This window comes from Corvus hawaiiensis, chromosome 10 (genome assembly GCF_020740725.1).
Source record: "Corvus hawaiiensis isolate bCorHaw1 chromosome 10, bCorHaw1.pri.cur, whole genome shotgun sequence".
NCBI classification, from domain to species: domain Eukaryota; kingdom Metazoa; phylum Chordata; class Aves; order Passeriformes; family Corvidae; genus Corvus; species Corvus hawaiiensis.
In genome coordinates this window covers 18,577,004-18,597,486 of record NC_063222.1, presented here as the reverse complement: position 1 = coordinate 18,597,486, position 20,483 = coordinate 18,577,004, and the positions used below count along the sequence as shown (strand labels likewise).

The 20,483-nt window shown below is 50.0% G+C and overlaps 1 protein-coding gene across 4 annotated transcripts; it reads right to left on the bottom strand.

Annotated features, from left to right (window-relative positions):
- Nucleotides 1–778: 778 nt before the first annotated feature.
- TFRC (transferrin receptor) lies at nucleotides 779–19,194 on the bottom strand. 4 transcript variants are annotated; one of them, XM_048315126.1, is made up of 19 exons: nucleotides 18,904–19,019; nucleotides 15,436–15,506; nucleotides 13,235–13,448; nucleotides 12,426–12,645; nucleotides 12,087–12,230; nucleotides 11,298–11,397; nucleotides 10,836–10,958; nucleotides 9,504–9,599; nucleotides 9,208–9,347; nucleotides 8,670–8,839; nucleotides 8,238–8,357; nucleotides 7,551–7,636; nucleotides 7,373–7,436; nucleotides 6,977–7,044; nucleotides 6,543–6,610; nucleotides 6,084–6,165; nucleotides 4,958–5,182; nucleotides 4,358–4,498; nucleotides 779–4,076 (listed from the first exon to the last, which is right to left on the bottom strand). In XM_048315126.1, exons 2-19 carry the CDS (start codon nucleotides 15,466–15,468, stop codon nucleotides 3,834–3,836), a joined length of 2,337 nt encoding a protein of 778 aa, XP_048171083.1. In that variant the 5' UTR covers nucleotides 15,469–15,506; nucleotides 18,904–19,019; the 3' UTR covers nucleotides 779–3,833. The 4 variants fall into 4 exon arrangements, with proteins under 4 accessions (XP_048171083.1, XP_048171082.1, XP_048171085.1 ...); XM_048315125.1 differs by lacking the exon at nucleotides 18,904–19,019 and adding an exon at nucleotides 17,045–17,134; XM_048315128.1 differs by lacking the exon at nucleotides 15,436–15,506 and having other exon boundaries at nucleotides 18,904–19,194.
- Nucleotides 19,195–20,483: the final 1,289 nt, after the last annotated feature.

The following is a 20,483-nucleotide window of genomic DNA, read 5'->3' as shown; positions in this document are numbered from 1 at the left end:
AGAGCTATGCCGGGACAGCCCATAAAGCTCGAGCTGGGCTCCTGGAGAAGCTGCCACTCACCCAAATAGTGTGACTTCTCAGGATGTGGTGAAAGGTGAGAGCAGTATGAGGGAGGGGGGAGGACAGCAGAGAGAAACTGACCATATTTAAATGCAGACCCCCAAACCCCTGGGGTCGCACCTGAGCAGGCCTCTGGGGCTGAGGAGGCACCTCCTGCCCTCCCAGAGCTCTAAGCAGTCTCCACCTGTGCATTTGTACCTTGGCCCATGGGACCTCCAGGATGACAGGGAGCGTGGACAATGCAGGAGAAAGTGCTGGCTTCCTGGGACACAACCAGCCACAGGCCTGGCCAGCCACCTTCTCAACAGCAGAGACCTGCAAGGCCACAGCCAGGGGGAAACCTGACATTTCCTCCTTCTCCCATCCTTCACCTGTACACCGCAGGCTTTTCAGAGTCAACACTGTGACGGAAAGGCAGGAGGTGGGACATGGCCATGAAAGGAGGGGGAGGTCTGGGGGCTTGCATAGAGTTGTGCTCCTCCACCTCATTACCAGAGTCCTCATTCCAGTTGTCTGTGAGGAGGCAGGACTCAGCTGAGCAGCACTGTGAAGTTCAGATTTGCTACTGCACATCAACAAGGTGGTAGTGGAGCTGCCACGTACCAGCCCTGATGGAGCAGGATAACAGCCCCCCTCTCCAGCTGCCCAAGCTCACCCATGGCCACAATGCCCCAACAGCATCATGGCTCTGCAGGAAGTCACAAGAGAAGGTGAATGTTCAAGCTTCAAAATCTTTATTAAAGCAGACAGCAGGTAATCCAGAACCCCACAAGAGAAGCTGAGTGTTGAAGCTTCAAAAATACTTTATTCAAGCAAACAGCAGGTAATCCAGAAACAGTTTAGCACCCCACAGAAGTCAGATGCCAGCACTGAGCAAGGCATCCCAACATTGCAGTAGTCACGGCTGTGCTGCCTAGCCAGGAGACAAGCTTTGTCTTCTGTCTCTCTCTGCTGGCTATAATGCACAAGATTAAGTCTGATATCAAGATGCATGCAAACACCACAGTGAGGACTCCCAGACAGCAGCTCTTAGATGCCATCCAGAGAAATGTCACTAGGAAACACTAACACAGACAGGGCTGTAGAAGTTAGAGAGTTAAGAGAAGTTAAGGAAGAGCAACAAGTTGCACAAGCCTGGGCATCAGGTTTCTAGAGACAGATGAAAATCCAGCCCTCCAAGCTGGTGAGCACTGAGCTCAGTAACTAGGCTGGGGGCTGGTCCCTGCCCACTTCTTGTGGAGCTCCAGCTGAACAATGTTCTTTCCCTCAAGGACTACTGCTGGGGCTGAGGCCACTTGCTCAGGTTAGGTTTAAATGCCAGATCAAACTGCAGAGTTTAGGTTAAAATTAAGCCGCAGGTTAGGTTTAAATGCCAGATCAAACTGCAGAGTACAGGGCTAGCAACAGCCACTGGGAACAGGCACCACAGTTTAGCAGATGTCACACATCAGCAGTGCTCAGTTTCGGGTCACACAGCAGAGCAGCACCATTAGAAAGCTGCCACTGATTTTCCTCCCTCCATGCAATACCCAAGGGGGCAAGACTGGAATTTCCAGGCAGAACTGGAGAGTGAGCAGCCCGTGCACACACACCAGCACCCTCCCAGTGCCACAGTAGGCCAGCCTCTCAAAGTGTTACGTGCACCCAATCCAGAGCAGTGACCAAAGCCCTCCAGACAGCTGTCAGCCCCAAGCCCTACATTCACCTTTAATTCCTCAGGTCTTTGTAACTGATTTGAAGGAAGCTTACTACACCACACAGCACACAGTCTAACTAGCCTAGTTTCCACTAAACACTCAAGCACCACTCCCGTGACTGGAGGCAGGAAGCCAATTCAACACAGCATAGCTATTTGAAACAGTTCAGCCTATGGAGAAGGAAGATGTACATAACAGACTGAAATTCGTATCTGCATCACCACAGGAGAGTGAAAAAATAGGACTGCAGGAAATTAATCCATGTTAGATACTAACCATCAAGCTTCGCAGATGACATTGCGTGATAAGCATAGAACAATTATGGGAAACACTGTCCCCGATAATTACGTACACCCATAGTGCAACATATGGAGGTCACTGCCTCCGATATAACACTGTGGTAGGCAAAAACTACCTTGTTCTTTACACATTATGGGAGACACTGCCCCCGATAATGTCAGTTAGGTTTCATGATACATAAGGTACTGGAAGTTTGCAGGAAGCTGCCACTTAAAAATCGTGCCAATGCCTAATCTGAGGTACAGGGAGTTTGTGTGTGTTGCCACAGGTGGAATTAGGGCTACACAGCAAGGCCCTCTGCTGGGGCTGGGGCCAGGAAGGAAGCTGTGCTCCCTGTGAGAGCAACACGGCATCCAGAAAGGGGAGCAGAAAGAAGTCTGAAGCCCACAGAGGGGCACAGACCCTGCAAGGAAGCCAAATTTCTAGTATTGGAATTTCCACCCAGGTTTTCAGCATTTCAAGGATTACTTTGGAGCACAACCTGGAGACTCACTACCAGGTTTGCACCTTCGTTTTCTTCCAGAGGGGTGTTTTTGCCACAGAAAGCTTAACTGCTAGTTTTCCAAACTTTTTGAGGGGCTTGTTTTGATTATTTTAAATGCAAAGTTCCAGTATCATGTTTGATTGTAATAGCAGATGCTGCTTTATTCAAAAACGACAGTATAACTGTCATAATTATGGAAGGCACTGCTTCCGATAATTATCTTCTATAAAAAAACACACCATTTATAGTGAACACTGTCACTGATAAATAAATAAAGAAATAAATATCTCAGTGCCAAACAAGGGCCAACCTGCAAAATGACATCAGTCAAACAGGGTTTGGCCAACAAGAGACTTGATTTCACACAAGGCCCCTGAGCAGCAAGGTCTGAAGTGCCAGTCTAAAGCCATTTCTCAGTGCTGCAGGACTCACTGAGGTGCCAGCCGAGGATATAAAGGGGACATTGGATAATCTTTGGGTCATTTTCCCTGGGTATTGATATCTGCCTTGGCAGAAGCAAGCCTGCAAGATGTCACTGGGACCCTGCTGTTGAGTAAAGGCAGGCTGGGCACTTCAGAGCTTGCTGGTAATCCAGCACATGCGGGCTATTAATACATTGTTTAATTTTTGAACTGCAGCTCTCTGCAGCTTCCTGTCAAGAGAAGGGATCCTCATTACAAGTGTTCAGAGGAATTCATTCCCTGTTTTGTCACTAGGTTTAGGTGGCCAACAATTGAAAGTCTGAATAGATTAGAGTCCTCCCCACTCAAGGTACCAGTTCAGGAAACACCTGAGCTCTTAGTGCTCAAGTACACTGGAGGCAGGAAACTCCATAAGCAGCTGTACATGACCAGTTTGGACTGTGGTTAGACGGGAGCCTGGTCAGAGGAGACTTTATGGTAATCTTAGTACTGCTTTAAAACTGCCTCCTGTGAATTTGTCAAGGTGAGATTTAAATTTTATGCTCAACTTTGGTCAAAAACATTTTGTTGCCAGAATATCTACAAGAAAGTAATGCCATGTTAGGGAGTGGGTTTCACTTAGGTTTCAGGGGATTTTGGTTAGGTTTCACAATATATAAGGTACTGGAAGTCTGCAGGAAGCTGCCATTTAAAAATCATGCCAATGCCTAATCTGAGGTACAGGGAGTTTGTGTGTGTTGCTACAGGTGGAACTAGATCTACACAGCAAGGCCCTCTGCTGGGGCTGGGGCCAGGAAGGAAGCTGAGCTCCCTGTGAGAGCACACAGCTCTCCTGTACCTTAGATGGGTAATCCAGATGTTTGCTGTGTCTAGATTTCGTTGTCCGTGTTCCAGATATCACCCACTAAAGCATTGGCAGCCCCTTTAATGGTCCAGGTCGCCAGGGCCAGTTGTTCTTTCAGCTTGTTCACATCCACGCTGTCCCCGTTGACTTCCAGCTGCTCCAGGTTCTCCAGCAGACTCTGCAGGGTGTGGGAGCCTTTGCCAAAGAAGATATGGCGGAAGGGAGCATCTTTTGGTGAGAGGTATGGGGAGAGGAAGTCGTATTCCACCTGAGTAGAGGTGCAAATTTAGGGTTATACTCTCACCTCCCAAGTTTTTCTTTCCTTATCTGCCCCAAGACAAGCTGCCGATCTCTGATCCCCACTCAGCCCTTTCTCACAGCAGCTCTGCAAGGGCCAGACCCTCTCTCGTGAGCAAGTGCGGAACTGTCACGTTCCCACTAAGCAAGTGGAAGAGACACCAGTCTGCCCATGGCCCCTTAGGGAAAGGCCCATCCCAGCCAGCACTCTCTTCCTCTGTGAAGGAAGAAAAACCAGTTGAAGATACCCACCTTCATCATCCTGTCATTCAGGGATCTGCGGACAATCCTGTTTTCCCTGTCACTGTTTGCGATGTCTCTTCTCAGTGCATCTGCAGCTCGCTGGAAGTCTCCACGGGCATAAAACAGCCATTTCAAGGTCAGCCCCAGTGCCTGCAAGGGAGGAGCTGTTAGCAAACCTGATTTTCTTCTTTTGCTGCTCTCTTACCAAAAGAAAGTGTTGTTTTTTGGGGGTTTTTTTTGCCAGTTTAGCCAAGTAGCAGAACAAGTTCCTGGCAGGCTCTTCTGAGGTCACTCCCTACCCACAGTTTCTTGTAGACTTTCAGCAGAGGTGCAAATGAGATGCAAAGCTGCACTATGCTGTGAATGATAACCAGAGAAGAAACTGTTCACATCCACTTCCTCAAGAGCTCACAACAGCCAGATCAGCTAAATCTGTCTGTCACAGCTACTCTGCCTGCACTGCTCCATAAGGAACATCAATTCTGATCACACTTCACTACCCTTTTGTGTCTAAAAGGGAAAGATATCCATCCTGCTGTATCCACTGGCACAGGGCTTTATTAGCACATGGCCCCATGATCATCAGGGTGAACTCAGAGTCCTTCTTACCTTCACTTTGGAATCGAAGGGCAAAATCTTTTCCTGGAATGATAGCAATTCTTCACTGTATCTATCGAAGTCCAGGAAGAGCTCATGATCATGGGTCAGCCTGAGAGCTATTTGTCCAGCAACTTCTGCAGCAGTACGCATGAGAGGATACAACTTATCAGTCTTCGCTTTCAGGTTAGCCAAAGTGTCCTGAGTAGTGCCCAAAAAGGAATATTCATCACCTTCCTACAAGAAAGGAGGTATTGGAGTTAGCCAAGAATGCTTTTCCAGTTAAGACTTTTTTCATCCCCCGCCACAGGTTACTTGTTACTTCCACCACATCCCATCTCCCTGTGCTGTTAAGGAGCAAAGACTCAAGTGGCAAAACTTCAAAGCACAGGGAAGGGAATGGAGCTCCTGCCTCTCATCCCTCACAGCTTCCAGCAACCAGCAAAATGTTCTGCTTGTTATTTAGACCCAAAGACATTTACCCCCTCAGAGCTCACTGCGGAAGTGTAGGTGGGAAAATCTCACCACCCAGTCTGGTGTTTGCAGCAGCCTCCAACCCTTCCTGCCAGGGTAACTCAAATATTTTTGTGAAACAAGTCTGACACTAACAAACCCCAAGCATTCCTAAGAGAGGGAGCTGCTATCACTAAGGCGCCCAGCTGCACACCTGCAGGCTGCTGGGATGATGTCACCCCCAAGCTGCTGCAGCAGCAGACCTGAACAACCTGAGGTAGTACTTGCTCTGGGCAACGATATTGCTTCCACAATGCCCTCTGCTTGGTGACCAGCAGGCTGTAGAACAGTCTTTCAATGGATGCAGCAACAGCTTGACATCTTCCTACTGCTTTTAGCTTCGGATTCTGAGCCTCCAGAAAAGCAAGTGACCCCTCTCCCCAAAAACCTGCAAGTATTCAGTACTTTGCAACAGAGACTGTAGGCCAGCCTTGTCCCAGGAGCAGCTGTGACAGCAAGTCCTGCCACAGCCACCAGGTTCAGAGTCTGCACCTCCTCCCTCTGAGAGGCTCTCGCAGAGGGAGTGAGCTTGGGACAGCACCTTGTGCTCTGCCATCCTGCAGAGCAGATGTCCTTACAGCACTCTGTGTGGAATGGGCACACCAGGCAAGCACACGTTACTTACATCGTAGAAACCAAAGGAAACCACTGGGATTCCTGAGTAGGCCAGAAAAGGGAATGCTGCATTATCCAGATCAAGGGGAACCCTGCAGAAGATAAGCACTGAGTAGTTACCAACTGGTTTGGGTAGCCCAGGAGAAAAGCTACAAGCTCTACAACTGAAGCTCTGAGCCAACTGGACTACTCTGTCTAGACAAGACTGAAAGAGTCCCAACCAAATCTCTGGACCTACTTGTCCATTCCATTGGACTTGGCACAAGGCTCTTCTTGTTCCACAAGGAGGTGTCTGGGCTGCCTCAGCCAGCTTGGGGCAGCAGTTAGTGCTGTACTGTTCATGCTTGCCTGACCCCACATCAGAAGGTAGAGCCCACCCCAGACAGCCGTATGACACTCAAACAGAATCCATAAGGTTTGCTCCTTTATGGAGATCTGCTTTCCCAAAGGGATGGATGACAATACTTACACGCTCTTTACCCAGTCAGAGCCAACTCTGCTATACAGGTATCTCAAATCCATTGTGGGGTCCTTTACCTGCACAGAGATGACAGTCAGTGCACTTGTTCCGACCTCTGCTTGGGCTTCCAGGTCCATCCTGGAGCTTATGCTGCTGTGCAGATGCCAGAAGCAGGTGTGCTCCCCTGACCTTTCTCCACACAGGCACATCTGCCACTGAACTGTGGCATTTGCTGATTTTAGATTCTTCATGTGTGAACTGCAATTCCCAGAGCCCAGCTCATTTCAGAGAGGGCCCTTCAGAATATCCCAAGTTTTTCTCCTAAATGGGTCTTTCTCCTCAGAAGGTATCCAGTGGGGAAAGGGACCCAGCACAGCTCTGTCTGCTTTCAGTTCCTCCTAAAACCACAGTCACCTTGATCAGACCAAGGCCCTTCAACTCACCCTCTTCATAGTTGTCTCCAGCAATGAGTAGAGCAATGGGCTAGCAGAAATCTTTATATGTTTGGAGCCTGCAAAAAATGAAAGGGTATTTGACATGGTGGCACAATCAACCACTACTGCTAGAGCTGCCCAGCCCTGATCTACAGCTACAGTTGCCAAAGGATCGTCAAAAGGCACAGGACAGTCTACTGCAATTTAGCAGAGCTGACTCCTCATGGCTTAGGCTGTATCAGCCTTCCAGCTTCAATGACAGCTGGAGAATAAATGGACTCACACCATTCTTCAGCCAAACACCCACCAGCCACCTCTGGCACAGCCCCCATTCCTAGAGGGATGTCTGTTCAAGCTATTCTAATCCCACCCAATTTCGAGAAACTCAAAAGAGTAGCAGGTTACCCAGGACTGCAGTATCCAAGTTGATGTAAGTGAAGGCTTTGGCATGCAGCGTGGTGGCGTACCCCTAGAACAAAACGAGCATTTAATAAGATGAGCAGCAGCAAGTCAACACTGAGATGTTTAATGCACAGGAATAACTGCACAGCCACCCTGCAGAATTCTATTAAACAGACAATACCTCCAGCCACTCGGTAGCACCCACAGCTCCATACTCTCCCGCACTCCAGCTAGCAAAGATAATGCTGCGCCGTGGTTTGTAGTCATCTGTAAAGAGAGAGAGACTGAGATGTCTGCCCTTCCCCCATGGAGATGCAGATTAGCACTGCGAGCCTGGGATGATGAATTGCCCGCTCCTGAGACAGCGCTGCTGCAGAGAAATGTGCACACTGCATGGACACTGTACCCTGCCCCCACGTGCTGCAGAACTGCGCAGGAGAACAATGCTGTCTGCATTTCCACCCTGTTTTGTTTAGCTGCCTGAGCCCAAAATTAACCCTGGAGACAAGTGTGCTCATACTAAGTGCCACCATGCAGTCCCCACTGCTCCAGCTGGTCAGACACTTCAGAGTTTTCCCACTTCAGGCCTGGCTGTCCAACAGACAGCTCAAGTTTAAGGTTTGCGTCATGTGTTATCCAAGGACACTCTTGTATTTGAGCCATACCAGATACAGGCAGGCAGTCCCTTGGAAGTGAGTGCTCACTGCAGACAAGATGTATTAGACAAGTAACAGCTTCTCAGGAAGCTTTCTCAGATTCCCTACACCTTCTAAAGGACTGCTTTGCAACTAGGCTTTCCAGTGTTAACACACACAGAGCTAGACCTGCATCACCTCCCACCGTCATGCTTTTGTTCACAAATATTTACCATTTTTCACCATGTCCGAGATCACACGGGCAAGTTCCAACAAGATGGCAGTGCCAACGCCAGCCTTGGCCGCTCCTGGCCCCCAGGAGTCTCTCTGGGCTCCGAGCACAACGTACCGATCTGTAAAGGAGACAAGATCAAGACCTGAGCTGCAAGCTTCAGATTGCAAACGCCACTTATGAGAAGAGCAGCTTTCAGCTTCTGTACTAGGAAGAGAGTCTCTGCAGTCTGATCCCTGAATCTGGCACACTGAGTCCTTTCATTTAGCCTTTCCCTGGCAGCACAGTTCAGATTTCTCTTTGATCCTCAGGGGAAGGCCTTGGTTCTGCCGAGAAAGAACTGTTGTCTGTCTGGGAGCAGCTGTCACATTCCAATGACCACAGAAGAGGAAGGGTTCCTCTCAAGATTGAGCTACAATGCAGCTGCTGTTACCTGGTTCTTCAAATCCCTTGATAACACCAAAGATGTTCAGAATCTTCCTGTCCACCATAACGTTGTTCACGGCCAGTTTCACTGTCATCTTGCTGCTGCTGCTCACTGTCACCTTACATCCCATGATACCAGATGTCCACTCCTCAAGGCATTTTTCTCCATCCATTTTTCTGAGAGAAAAAAGAAGATTCTTTGAACTCATTATCCAGCTCTGACCTCATTTAGCTATCGTGTGAAAAATGCACACCTGCAACTGCAGGTGCAACCTTGTTCAGGGCCTGCCTAGGAGAGAGCTTGCACTAATTATGCAGGGAGGGGTAGAATGCAGAGGCCGAGAGGAATCCAAATCTAGATTAAGTTCAGTCTTTAAGACATGAGACACCGACACAAGTGACACCTCTCCAGCTAGTTCCAGAACACGCTCCCTGCCACACACAGCAGAGAGCAGCAGAGAGCTCTGTCTCACAGCACCTCAACACCATCCTCACTCCTGCAAAAGGCCACAGCACCTTAGCCTGCAGACAGGAGAAACAGTTACCTGAACAGTGCGGCTGCTGCTTGGCTAGAGATAGTCTGAACAGGAATGCGAGGTAGTCCAGAAGATTCCACTGGTGGGAACTGTGTGTGATTGAAAGAAGGGAAGCCTGGGGTGTAAGGGTCTCCAGTTCCAAGGTGGGCCTGTGAAAAGCAAGAGGAGTCCTCAAGTCTCACCAGAGTCCAACAGTTTTCACCTACACAAGGGCACTGCTGAGCCAGAGGCCTGCAGGACTGCCCCAGCCTGCAGCCCACAGCCAGAGAGGTTCTTGGCAACAGGGGAGCCAGTTGCATACTCACATGTCCAAAGGGGACAAGCAAATCTGTTTTCTTGTAATCTGAGGGATCCAGGTACATCAGGGCACCAACTGCTCCTTCCTCTCTGGCATTTGCAGCCTGCAGCAAAGAGAAACATTAACTGCACATCTGTACTGCAAGCAAGGGGAGTCCAGGCAAGAACATGGAGTAATGGTGTGAAGGGTTGTGCTCCTCAGTGCCCAACTCCACAACAGATTTTAACAGCTACTTGACAGACACATAAGGCAGCTGAATCCTAGCAGCTCAGCCCTGCTCCAGACAAACTGTGTCTAACATCCTTTTGAACAGTTAGCACACAGTGCAGTGTCTCAGTCTATGATTCCTTCAGCTTATACTTGCTCCTTGGAGCACCTTAAAATTTAATATTATTTGGTTTTGATTATCCTCCCTCTGTTTTCCCAAAATGAGGTTAGTTTCAGGACAAGCAGCCATTGGAGACTCATCTTCACATGGAAAATGGAGGAAGAGTGGACCAGCCAGGTCCCTGTTTAACACACCAACAACCCAGCTCTGGTACGCCACTGGTACAAACACTCTTGCAAGGCTAGACACCAGTTTGAAAAGTGGGAATGGGATTGGAGAATCAGTGACCACACTTCTCGGAAGCACTTTCCAACACTGCCTGTGTCAGATGCCTGCAGACAGGCTGAGTCCAACTGCAGAGGGTCCTGTGCCCCAGCCCCGCCAGGAGCACCCATCTGAGGGGCAGCTCTGGTCAGATATGGAATAGGCTTGCACACAGAAGCACTTGGATCCTTTAGGCTGCTTGGCTATTTGGTTCTATTCTTTACAGAGGGAACACTACAGCAGCATGCAAGGCCACCAGCTGGACACACAGTGCCAGCACTGCCACTTGGTCCAAGGGAACAGTCAGCAAGGGCCCAAGTGAGACACTGCAGCCAAGCTTTGAAAGTATCTGGCTACAGCAGCAAGAGGTGCCCTGGAGGCAAGGCTGTCCTGCTTCTTGCAGCCTTATGGCTGTATCTAGTGATATTAGCCAGCTCTGCATCCTGGTGCTCCCAGGCTGCCTCCCTCTGCCTCCCAGCCCCACCACTCCAGAGTCCTGGTTGTTCCAGCAAATTGCCGGAGGCCAAGAAGAATGGCACCATGAACAGTAACAAGCTCTGCTCAGCCTCAGTGTCCAGACCTGCACGTGGAGCCTTAGTGCAAACAAGCAAGACCAGGCCTGCAGAACAATCCTACATACCTGAGTTCTACACACCTGAAGAAAGACATACCTCTGTGCCTCAAAGACTAGGAAGCATAGCTTCCTGTTGCCAAGTATGGCCAGCCTGTGGGGCAGCCACTGCTTACCTTCTCAGCAAGGGTTATTTTTCCAGCTCTGAAGATGATTATAGTCCCATTCATTGGAACACCCATATTTCGTATCTGCTGAAAGTCCTCTTTCCGTCCATAGTTCACATAGATGGGTTTGCCCTGGAATAGAAACACTGGTTATGAATGCAGCAGTCCTAGGTCAGTAAGACACCTGAAACAGCCTACTGTTAACAGTAGGGAGCTGAAGCTCAGCAATGGAAACTGATCCTGTCCAACATGCCTGTTGGAGCAGCACTTCTGCCAAGGTTCCGTCTGGATCCCAGCAGGGAAGTTTAAAGTTACTCCTGCATCTTGCTGCAGTAAGAATACATGGGCCCACTCCTCTCCCCACTCTGACCACCCACCCCAGCTCTCTTAACTGGGGAGGGCTTTATACACTCCGTATCTTAAAGGGACTTATTTTGGACACATTTCCAGGATCCTCCTGGAGTCACTTACAGTAACTGTGTCGCTCTTGCTGTATGCCACATATGCATCAGGACTCTCCAGTAACTCTTCTGGACCACCATCTTCTATAATGAACACTTGGTTGTTGCTACTGTTAAATGTAAAGAGACAGCATTAAACTGACTGTATTCAGTTTGTGCTCTAACAATTCTGATCAAGTCAACAGAGCCTGAAACAGGCAGACTCATCCCAATACTTCCATGCAAGAATCTCTGGAGTTGGTCAGAGACATTAACAAAGGCTGATTTCTAAGACAAGTAGTAGAAAGAATCTCTGCTTCCAAGTCTCTCGGTCACCTCCTAAGAGAAGCTATGCAAACTCATTTCCCCTGACAAAAAGGCCAAGTAAGACATGAGGGTGTGAGCTGTCAGACAACACAGTGACTGCTGACACCCTCCTGAGCTACTGGAGGAGCCACTACCAGGTGTGCAGCCCTGTCTGGGTGACAAGACAGAGTGGCCTGTGCTAGCAGTTTTAGACACAGGGAATCTGCCTTTCAGCTGAGTTTTTACTCAAGTTTGTTTTCTCTCCAATTCCTAAGCATACTTGGAGGAAACAGCTGCCCCAGGAAACATCCAGAGGGTCTGGTAGCAGCACTCTGGATTTAGAAAGCCTGAGAAGAGGCAGGAGCAGTTATTGCTTGGCTGGATTGAGGTCATCTTTGGAGAGTGATAACTAGCTCACAATTTTCACATCATTTTAAGCAGAAATCACATGTTTGCTCAAGACTGCGGGTATCCATGCTATATGGAAGAGATGCGCATCTCTTCATTAACATACCTGCCTTTATCCTGCACCCTGATGTAGTGCTCATCATTCCACACATCATCCAAGCGGAAGCTGGTGAACTGGTCATGAATGTAGCTGGCAGTGGTCTCGTCTTCAAACTTGCCAGCTTCAAAAGAATTCTTACCTTCTCTTTGCCTGTAGGTAACAGATATACATGCAGCTTAGGCTACAGCACCAGGTTGCACTGCAGCCTGCAAAGCCATTTAAGCCTGTGTTTAACACACCCCACCCTACATCACCTGTAAGGCCCTTGTTCTGCAAATGAGCTCGAGTTCTGCTCACAGGCCGTACCTCTCTCAAAGCTCTAGCTAAGCTTTCTGGAACTGTTACCTCAGGTTGGCCTCAAGATGCGCAGCTGACAGTTTAGCTGACAACATGTTTCTGAGTTCAGGCCAGTATAAGATATGTGGTACAGGAACCTCTTCCTCCTCTGTTCCATCATCTGAGAAGTAAGATGCAGTAGGAGTCATCTCACAGTTGCCACTTCCATCCAGACACCTGTTAACCCTCTGCATTCGTCCACGGTAACTCAAGTAGCCGATGAGAAACCCTGTGGACAGAACAGGTATTTCTTTGTGCTGCAGAAAGATGACTGAACCAGCCCCCCACCACACAGCTCCACGGTTAAGATGCATCTGCTCTCACACCATTTTTGACAAGCTGGCTTACCCAAGGACAGACAGAATTATGCAGCCTGACATTTTGCCTGAGCTGGCATGTTTTAAGGGGCACTGTAAATCTGATCTTGCACTTGGCAGAGTCCCTCCAGCACCACTTGGGAAGGAGAATGCTCACTTTAGGCCAATGGCAGTGTTAAAATCCTTAAGAGACAAAGGCTTACTCATCTGTTGAGCAACATCTCTACAGAAGTGTTAGGCGTTAATGGAGGGAAAACCAAAACTTCCACATGGACTAGTTTTCCCTTTAGCTAAGTCACAGTTCCACTGTCAAACGCCACAATTCTTTGTGCCAGTGCTGTACCTTAAGTCTCAGCTAGACATATTTAGTGACAAGAGGCTCCAGCCTGGATCCCAGTTGTTGAATTATCACCCAAAACAATACAGATTCAAATTTAACAGCCTTGGATTACATACAATACCAGAGTCCACTTCATGCAGCTGCCTCCCACCCTTCCTTACCAATCAAAAGGAGGAGGACAGCTGCCATGACTATGAAGCAGAGGTTCTTGCCATTCCTCCGTGGAGGAGACATGCTGGCATGCAGGTGCTCTGGTCTCCCAATTTCCCCTCCTTCCTCATCATCAGCAGCCAGCTTCATCTCCACGTGGCTGTTGTCTCCATCCATTTGCCGGGCAATGCTGAAGCGTGTGTATGACGTTGGCTCTCCACCAAACTGTGTGGAAAGATGTGATGGAAGAGTTGGCTCCACCAGCCTACAGTCCTTGCAGCCAGCTGCACCTGTGCTCCAGCCCAAACACTGCTTGTCCATCTACAGCTGCCCTAGTGCAGGGAGTGTTTGGTCTGTCAGTAAGTCAAGCTGGATGCTTTAAACACAGTTAAGACTCTGACCCAGTCAGGGTCTCCAGAGTCTATTTAGATTCCATTTACCCTGCACAAGTTTGGAGCCACACTGATCGGAGTCTAGCCTGCAGTCTGTTACAGATATGAAGCAGCCAATGGCATCGGCATTTCCCACGTGACCCCATGGCTGAGGTTGAGTCAAACAGAAACTCCTGGTCTTAATCAGCAGAACACAGATCTGACTTCAATGAGTACAACTTGCACTTTGATGAAGACAGGGGAAAGGGAAGGCAACCGTCCATGGCTGTGCCTTTGAGCCACATCCACTTTGATGTAAATACTCTCATCCAGCACCCAGATAATTTTGTATTAAACTGCCTAAGGCTACCCTTAAATTACACTACTGGTAGTGTTACAAAGCAGCTGGGCTGAAGAGAGATGACCCATGGGCACCGTGCTACCTCAGCTAACGTGAAAGCTGAGGCTACGCCTCTTGCACCCGCCAACGACTAGCACTGTTTGACAGGTTTTTACCACTGCCCCAGCAGAGCTTCCAGTCTGGAGCCCACTTTTCTAAACAGGTGCAAGGCACAGCCTCCCACAGAACAGCAGCCCGTGGACAAGGCAGCTGCTCAGATTAACTCAATTCCAGGCATAGCCAGGCACTGGCTGAACCACTCAGCTTCCATTAGAGACGCTGAAATTGCCTGGTTGTGCTGGAGAGTGGAGTGAGACTGGTAAAAGGCCAAAGGAGTAGCTTTGGGAGCAGCACTCCTGCAGCCCTCTCCTCTGTACTGGAGAAGCAGCTGGTGACAAGCACACAAGCCCTGTTACAAGCTCAGCGGCTCATCCACAGTTCTCAACTCACTCTCAAACTATATGTTAGAGCTGGAAGTGAAGAGACCAGGTATCTGCTTGCTTGGGCAAAAGAAACCAATGTCATTTCAGACCTGCAGTTCCACTCTGGCCCACGCTGCCCACAATGAAGTGACTGCCTGCTCAGATTTTGGAAAGGGCAACACTGCAGTCTGTCCTAACACTCTCCCTGCTCAGCTGCTCCACAGCTTGGCTTCCCTCACACTTGAGGCATGTCCTCACACAGAGAACATGCCCCAACCCCACATATCCTCCATTCTTGTTCAGAGACCAAACCACCACGCTCACAGTCCTAGCCTCGGGTCATTTCACAATCCAAGCTCTCTAGGACTGGCAGGCTTGGCTGAACAAGTTCAGAAGTCCCTCCTCCTGCACATTTGTTTCAAGCACAGGTTGCTTTCAAAAGCTGGACTTGAGGTTGAATTCCCACCTCCCAAGTAACAATAGAACACATGTTGACTGTCCCAGTAGCATTTGAATGGCTTCCTCTGCAGCACTTCCCTCTGCAACTTTGTTCAAGACCCACCCCCCCCCCCCCCCCCCCTTTCTTACCAGTTTTCTGAGAGACCCAAGACATGATAGCAGTTAATGATAACCCCACCAGCAATGAGCCACTTGAGCCACTTCCTTATCATGTCCAGCTACTTGCAGTGACATTTGGCTCACCAGCCACACAGCAGCATCTAACGCTGCTTTGGATTCATCATCTTCTCCACTACTGATAAGGAGTGATATTTTTTTGAATAAATATAGCTCACTACTGATCAAATATCTTTCATACAGTTCCATCAACACAGCCACCTGTTGCACAGGATAGCTATATTCAATTCTACAACCAGTGTATGTTCAAATAGATAACAAACAACATGGAAAAAGTATAAAAATAATATTATACAATCTCATACACGGATGTTGTTGAACCTTTCTTCTGCAGTATTGTCAGTGCACCAAGAGACAAACAACATTGGGGTACTACGTCTTACCAAGTTAGAGATTGCTGCTCTGGCATGGTCCATTGCCTTCTGGATGAATGCAAACCAACTTTACCAAAGCCCTAGAAGTTCAGAATATAACAAGTCAGGTCAGGCTGTTCCCCTGCCCCTCTGTTACACACCTGAAGCCAGTCACTGCCAATAGTGCACTGCTTGCCCATGGATTTTCTGTGCATACTTCCACCTAAGTCACTATGTTGGTGAACCTCCATCAACCTTCAATGCAACCTAAAAGTGCCCACAGCAATTATAAGCTCCAATGAACACATCAACTCTTTCTTTGAGCTTTGGGCATAGTGACATGTGTACAAATGAGGAATACAGTCTCCAGTGGCTAAGTTCAGCCAAGGGTCTTATTAATGGCGGGGACATCTCAACTCAGGGAGTGCTGGCAAGAGGCATTTACTCAGCTGTGACAATGGCCTCTAGATATCTAAAGTTCCTGGGGTCTGTCTCAATGACAGGAAGAGTCCAGCTGGAAGAGAGAAGTGGCACAAGGCCATAAGGCAAAGCAGCACAAACTCCAACCCTGATAAAACACTTCTAATACGAACATCCCGCCTAGATGGCTATGTTCTCTACCACTTTATGAAGGCAATTTCTGTTTTGAAAAGTCTCTGAAAATTGCTAAGAGCATCTCCCCAAATTCATTTCAGCAACTGTTAAAATCTTAACTTCTCTGTAAATAGCGAACATATCTGAAAGCTAAACTGTAACTTATTTACTTCTCCATTTCTTCGTGAAAAAATGTTTGTAATTTAGTGAATGACTAGACAGGTGTTGAGGTTGGGAGTAAGCAACCCCAGTATGCCCTGAAGCAGTGCTGCTAAGAAATGGCTCTGCTCTTCAGGTGCACGTGGATTAGCTCTACACCTGGGAGCTCTGCAAGGTTTTATTTGGACAGCAAAGGTTAATAGTGGCCATTGCTTATTTCACCTTTTATTTAGGGGAAGAACACATGGCAGTGTAACACCGACAGATTTGAGAAGCCTTTCCCAAGTGACAACCTGAGGCCGCAGGCTCCCACCAGGGCACGAGTGGACTGAGCAGATGGAAAGGTCGCTAGAAGCAAACCTGGGAAGACGCAGGGAAGCACAAAGGGCCTGCGGCCAGCGCACCTGGTAGGGATGCTGGCCGGGTGCGCGATGTCTCCCCGAGCCCCTGCGGCCAGGCCCCAATCGTTCAGAAATAAGGCAAAAAAAAAAAAAAAAAAAAAAAAAAAAAGAGAGAGAGAAAAGCGAGCACGTTTGAGCAGCCGCCCCACAGGGATGGGCGGCCCCGGTATCGCGAACAGGGCCCGGCTGCGGTGCCCCAGATAAGCGGCGCGGGCGATACGCTGCCGGCCGCGGGCACGTCTCCCCCGTGCCCGCCGTGGGAGACGTGCGGGGCCGCGGCGGCGGCGGGGCCGCTCTGCGCTCCCCGCCAAGGTCAGCGGGCACTGCCGCATGCGACGCGGCCGCGTGCCGCCGCCCGGGGCCCCTGCGCCTGCCATCGCTCCTGCGCCTGCCATCGCTCCTGTGCCGCCGCCTCCCTCCCTCTCTCTCTCCCGCCTCCCGCCCGTCCATCCCGCCCCGCTTCCCGGCCTCCCGCGCCCGCTCACCCGCTCCTCCGCCGCGCCGGCTCAACTGAGCGGCCGTGCCGCGTGCGCCCTTTGCAGCCCGGCGCAGGCCCGGCCAATCGCCGAGCGCGATCATATTTCGCCACAGCTGGCCCCGCCTCCCCGCTCCCCTCCACCCAGCACGGAGCCGCACGTCCCTGCTGCGCCTTTGCTGCTGATGCGGGTCGGCGGCCCGCTGCCCGCACAGCTCCCCCACGGGCTCGGGCGTGTGGCTCCTGCGTGCCCTGCCTGGCCCTGCGAGCGTAAGGAAGCGCAGAATCATAGAAGACACCTCCAAGGTCATCCAGTCCAGCCATCAACCCAGCACCATCCCCATAACCCCTAAACCATTAAACCGTGTGATCCAGCACCAGATCCAGGCACTTCGTAAACGCTTGCAGGGTGACCCCATCACCTCTCTAGGAAACCTATTCCAGTGCCTGACCACCCCAACAGGGAAAAAAAATTTCTAATACCTAGTCTGAATCTCCCATCTCAGCTAAAGGCCATTTCCTCTAGTACTCTCTCTGTAGGCATGGTAGAAGAGAGTGGTTCCCTCCTCACGATGACCTCATTCCTTTATAAAGAATGAAACTGCATTCTTTATAAATTGCCTTTAGGTGCCTTTGGTACGAGCCACTTGCCAAGTGGCATGTGTTTCACTGGGTGCACACCAAGTCTCAGCTTCCCCTCAGGAAGGGCTGAAAGTGAGGCAGGGAGATGAGGTTAACACCTCTTTGTGGGAAGGCATGCTCGTACCGCAGTAGAAGAAGGAGCAGGTCACAGATTCAGCATTCCCACTCTCTCAGCATTTTGAGGGATGAGGGCAGGAAAAATATTTTCCTCCCTGGGTGGTGCAAACCAGACACAGGACTTGCTCTGGCTTGGGAAGCTCTCAGCATCCTCAGGTCCCAGCAAGTCACACATGCTCAGGGCTGCCTTTTTAGATCTGAATGGGCAGAGATGCCCGGGGTGCCTTTCTTTTGTGTTGAGCTGCACAGATTGCTATTTTATTTGTATGATGGGAAGCATGGTAGGTATTATGACTTCCAGCCCCTAAACACAAGAAGTATGGACAGCCCACATCAGGACACAGGCTGCCTGTGGCCCACGATGAGAGAAGGTCACTACTTCCAGCCTCAGTCCTTCAGCTCAGGGCATCCCTCAAAAGCATGTCACAACTAGGGAACGCTTCAAGGTTCGTGTGTGCGCACGTTCTGCAGTACTGTGCTCGTTTGTCCCTTGCTCATTAGAAAAATAAATCAGTAGGCCCGGATTATTGCCTCAAATCCTCTCCCAGGAAAGAAGGATAGGAGCAGAAAGTTTGTAGTTTGGCAGAACACATGATTGCAAAGAGGATTATGTTTGGTGAAAAGCAATACATTCCTGCTCTGATAGAGGGGGGATTAACTAGACCTGAAATTCAGCGTGGCAGTCTGGAGACAAGTCTGTAAAGCGTCTCTCAGGCAAGACGTGCTGGTGGACCTGCCAGTTCTGTTTAGCAGAGGAGGTCTGAGCCAGGCTCCAGTGCCCAGGCTTTCTCTTCTCCAGGTTCATCCCTCCCCAGCTGTGGTGATGCCAGTCACAGGAGGGAAAACTATTGTCACTTGGCGTGTGACTGAACCGTGGGACATGGTGCTGGTGGGTGCCTTGGTGGAAGCCCAAGGTGTAAGAGGGCTCAGAAAGAGTTTAGATCAGTCCTGCAAGCTGGATCCTCTGATCATTTCTCACCGCAACAGTCTGGATACAGCCTGCAGCTCAGGAAAGTGTAACCCGGGGAAAGCAGTCCCAGCTCCGCCCTGTTTTTTATGCTCCTCCTGAGCTCCCCCCGCCAAGCCCTCACCTTCCAGCAGCGCCTTTACCTGTGCACACCGTGCCAGGCGCAGGGCAGCGATTCCACACCGAGGTCCCGCCGAAGGAGGGACACCTGCAGGAGAGCTCAGGCTCGGGACGTTCCCTGGAGCAATGCCGCAACGCAGGCAAGGAAGGCGGCAGTCGGATTTATTCCTCCCCCTGGCCACCGTTCTGGGTGCCCCCCTTCCGGCTACAGGAGGGGAGGTGCTCCGCCGCGCCAGCCCCGACCTGCCCTGGCAGAGACTCGCTGCAGGTGTTTTCCGTTCCCTCTCACAACGTGCGTGCGCTGAGCAGTCAGTTCCCCATTTCTACACGTGCCGAGAAAAAGAGAAGAAAGCTGACATTCTAGAAACTCAGATATTTTTGCACCTCAGCTGGTGTTGGCAGTGAAATACCTTAAAATGAGAGTTCTTCAAAGGCAGTGCTGTGTACCCCTGAGCAGTGGAGCACCCTTCACCTTACAGGTGGTTGGGAGTTGGCTGGCTATCGGTGCTTGGTGGCTGGTGCCACCTCTCTCAGGGACACCTGTTGTTCACACAGCGGTGCCTGTACTGCTGGCGATGCTGAGCCCAGGTGCTCAGGCTGCCCAGTCCAGCCAAAAATCCTCACAAGGAGCAGAAAGTAAAAGCTGGGAAATAGATGAAGAGGAAAGAGCATGTAGGATTGGTAACTGCTGACTTCTGATCTGTCTTCCCAGCATCAGGGTGTTCCTTCTCATTGTGGCCTGGCTTGGTTATTTTAGGAGATGTCCTTGTGTCCTCTGAACTCCTGGGGGGCTTGTGAGTCCTCTGACTTGACTCAAATGACTCTGCATTCTTTTGTACCATATCTCATGATGTGACAGCGTTCTTCCTCTGGGATTCATGCTGAGAACATGAGATCAAAATGTGGGAAGGAAAATATGGTTTCACTTCAGTTTTGCAGCATAGCTGACCCTCGTGTGACCAGTTGTGTGACCCATGATAAGGCAATTTAAAAGCAGCCAAAACACATGCAGCTCTGAGGTTAGCTGGTTAGAGCATGGTGCTAGTAAGGCCAAGGTTGTGGGTTTGATCCCTGCATAGGCCATTCACTTAAGGGTTGGATTTGCTGGTTATTTTTGGTCCCTTCCAACTCAGATTATTCTGTGAAAATCTGCTTTGCCAGCATCTTATCACGAATGATGTTGTGAGGTGACTTGAACACTTCTATGGGAAGAAATACTGCAACTAACATGGCTCTTCAGTCTGGAAGGGATGGGAAAGCCAAGAACTAAATGCTACGGTGTGGTGCTAAGTTGGATGTGCTGTTGGGCTGAGGCCAAAGGTTGTGGGACATGCAGTGGCCTATGGGGTGGGAGGTAGTTATAGGGCTCCCATTGGCTGTGCACTCCATGGGACAGGGGCTGTGGGGCATTCCAGGCACCCCGGGGTGTAGAGCCAGAGAGGCAACAGATATCTGGGGACAAAAGAGAGACTTTGATCTTCTGCCCTGAATGGCAACTGCTTCCTCTGGATCCCAGCCAGAGGAGTGGCAGTGCTAGCTCCTGCCTTCCTGGGAGCAGGTTTGAGGGATACTCTGTCTGTATGCCCTGATCAACTCATGGATT

Bases quoted from the DNA above. Each gene is read 5' to 3' on its own strand.
- TFRC (XM_048315126.1), bottom strand. From the start codon at position 15,468: ATGGACCATGCCAGAGCAGCAATCTCTAACTTG. The intron at 9,600-10,835 runs GTAAGCAGTGGC...TCTTTGCTGCAG, and splicing joins AAATAACCCTTGCTGAGAAG to GCTGCAAATGCCAGAGAGGA. The intron at 5,183-6,083 runs GTAAGTAACGTG...CCTTTCTTGTAG, and splicing joins TTTCCTTTGGTTTCTACGAT to GAAGGTGATGAATATTCCTT.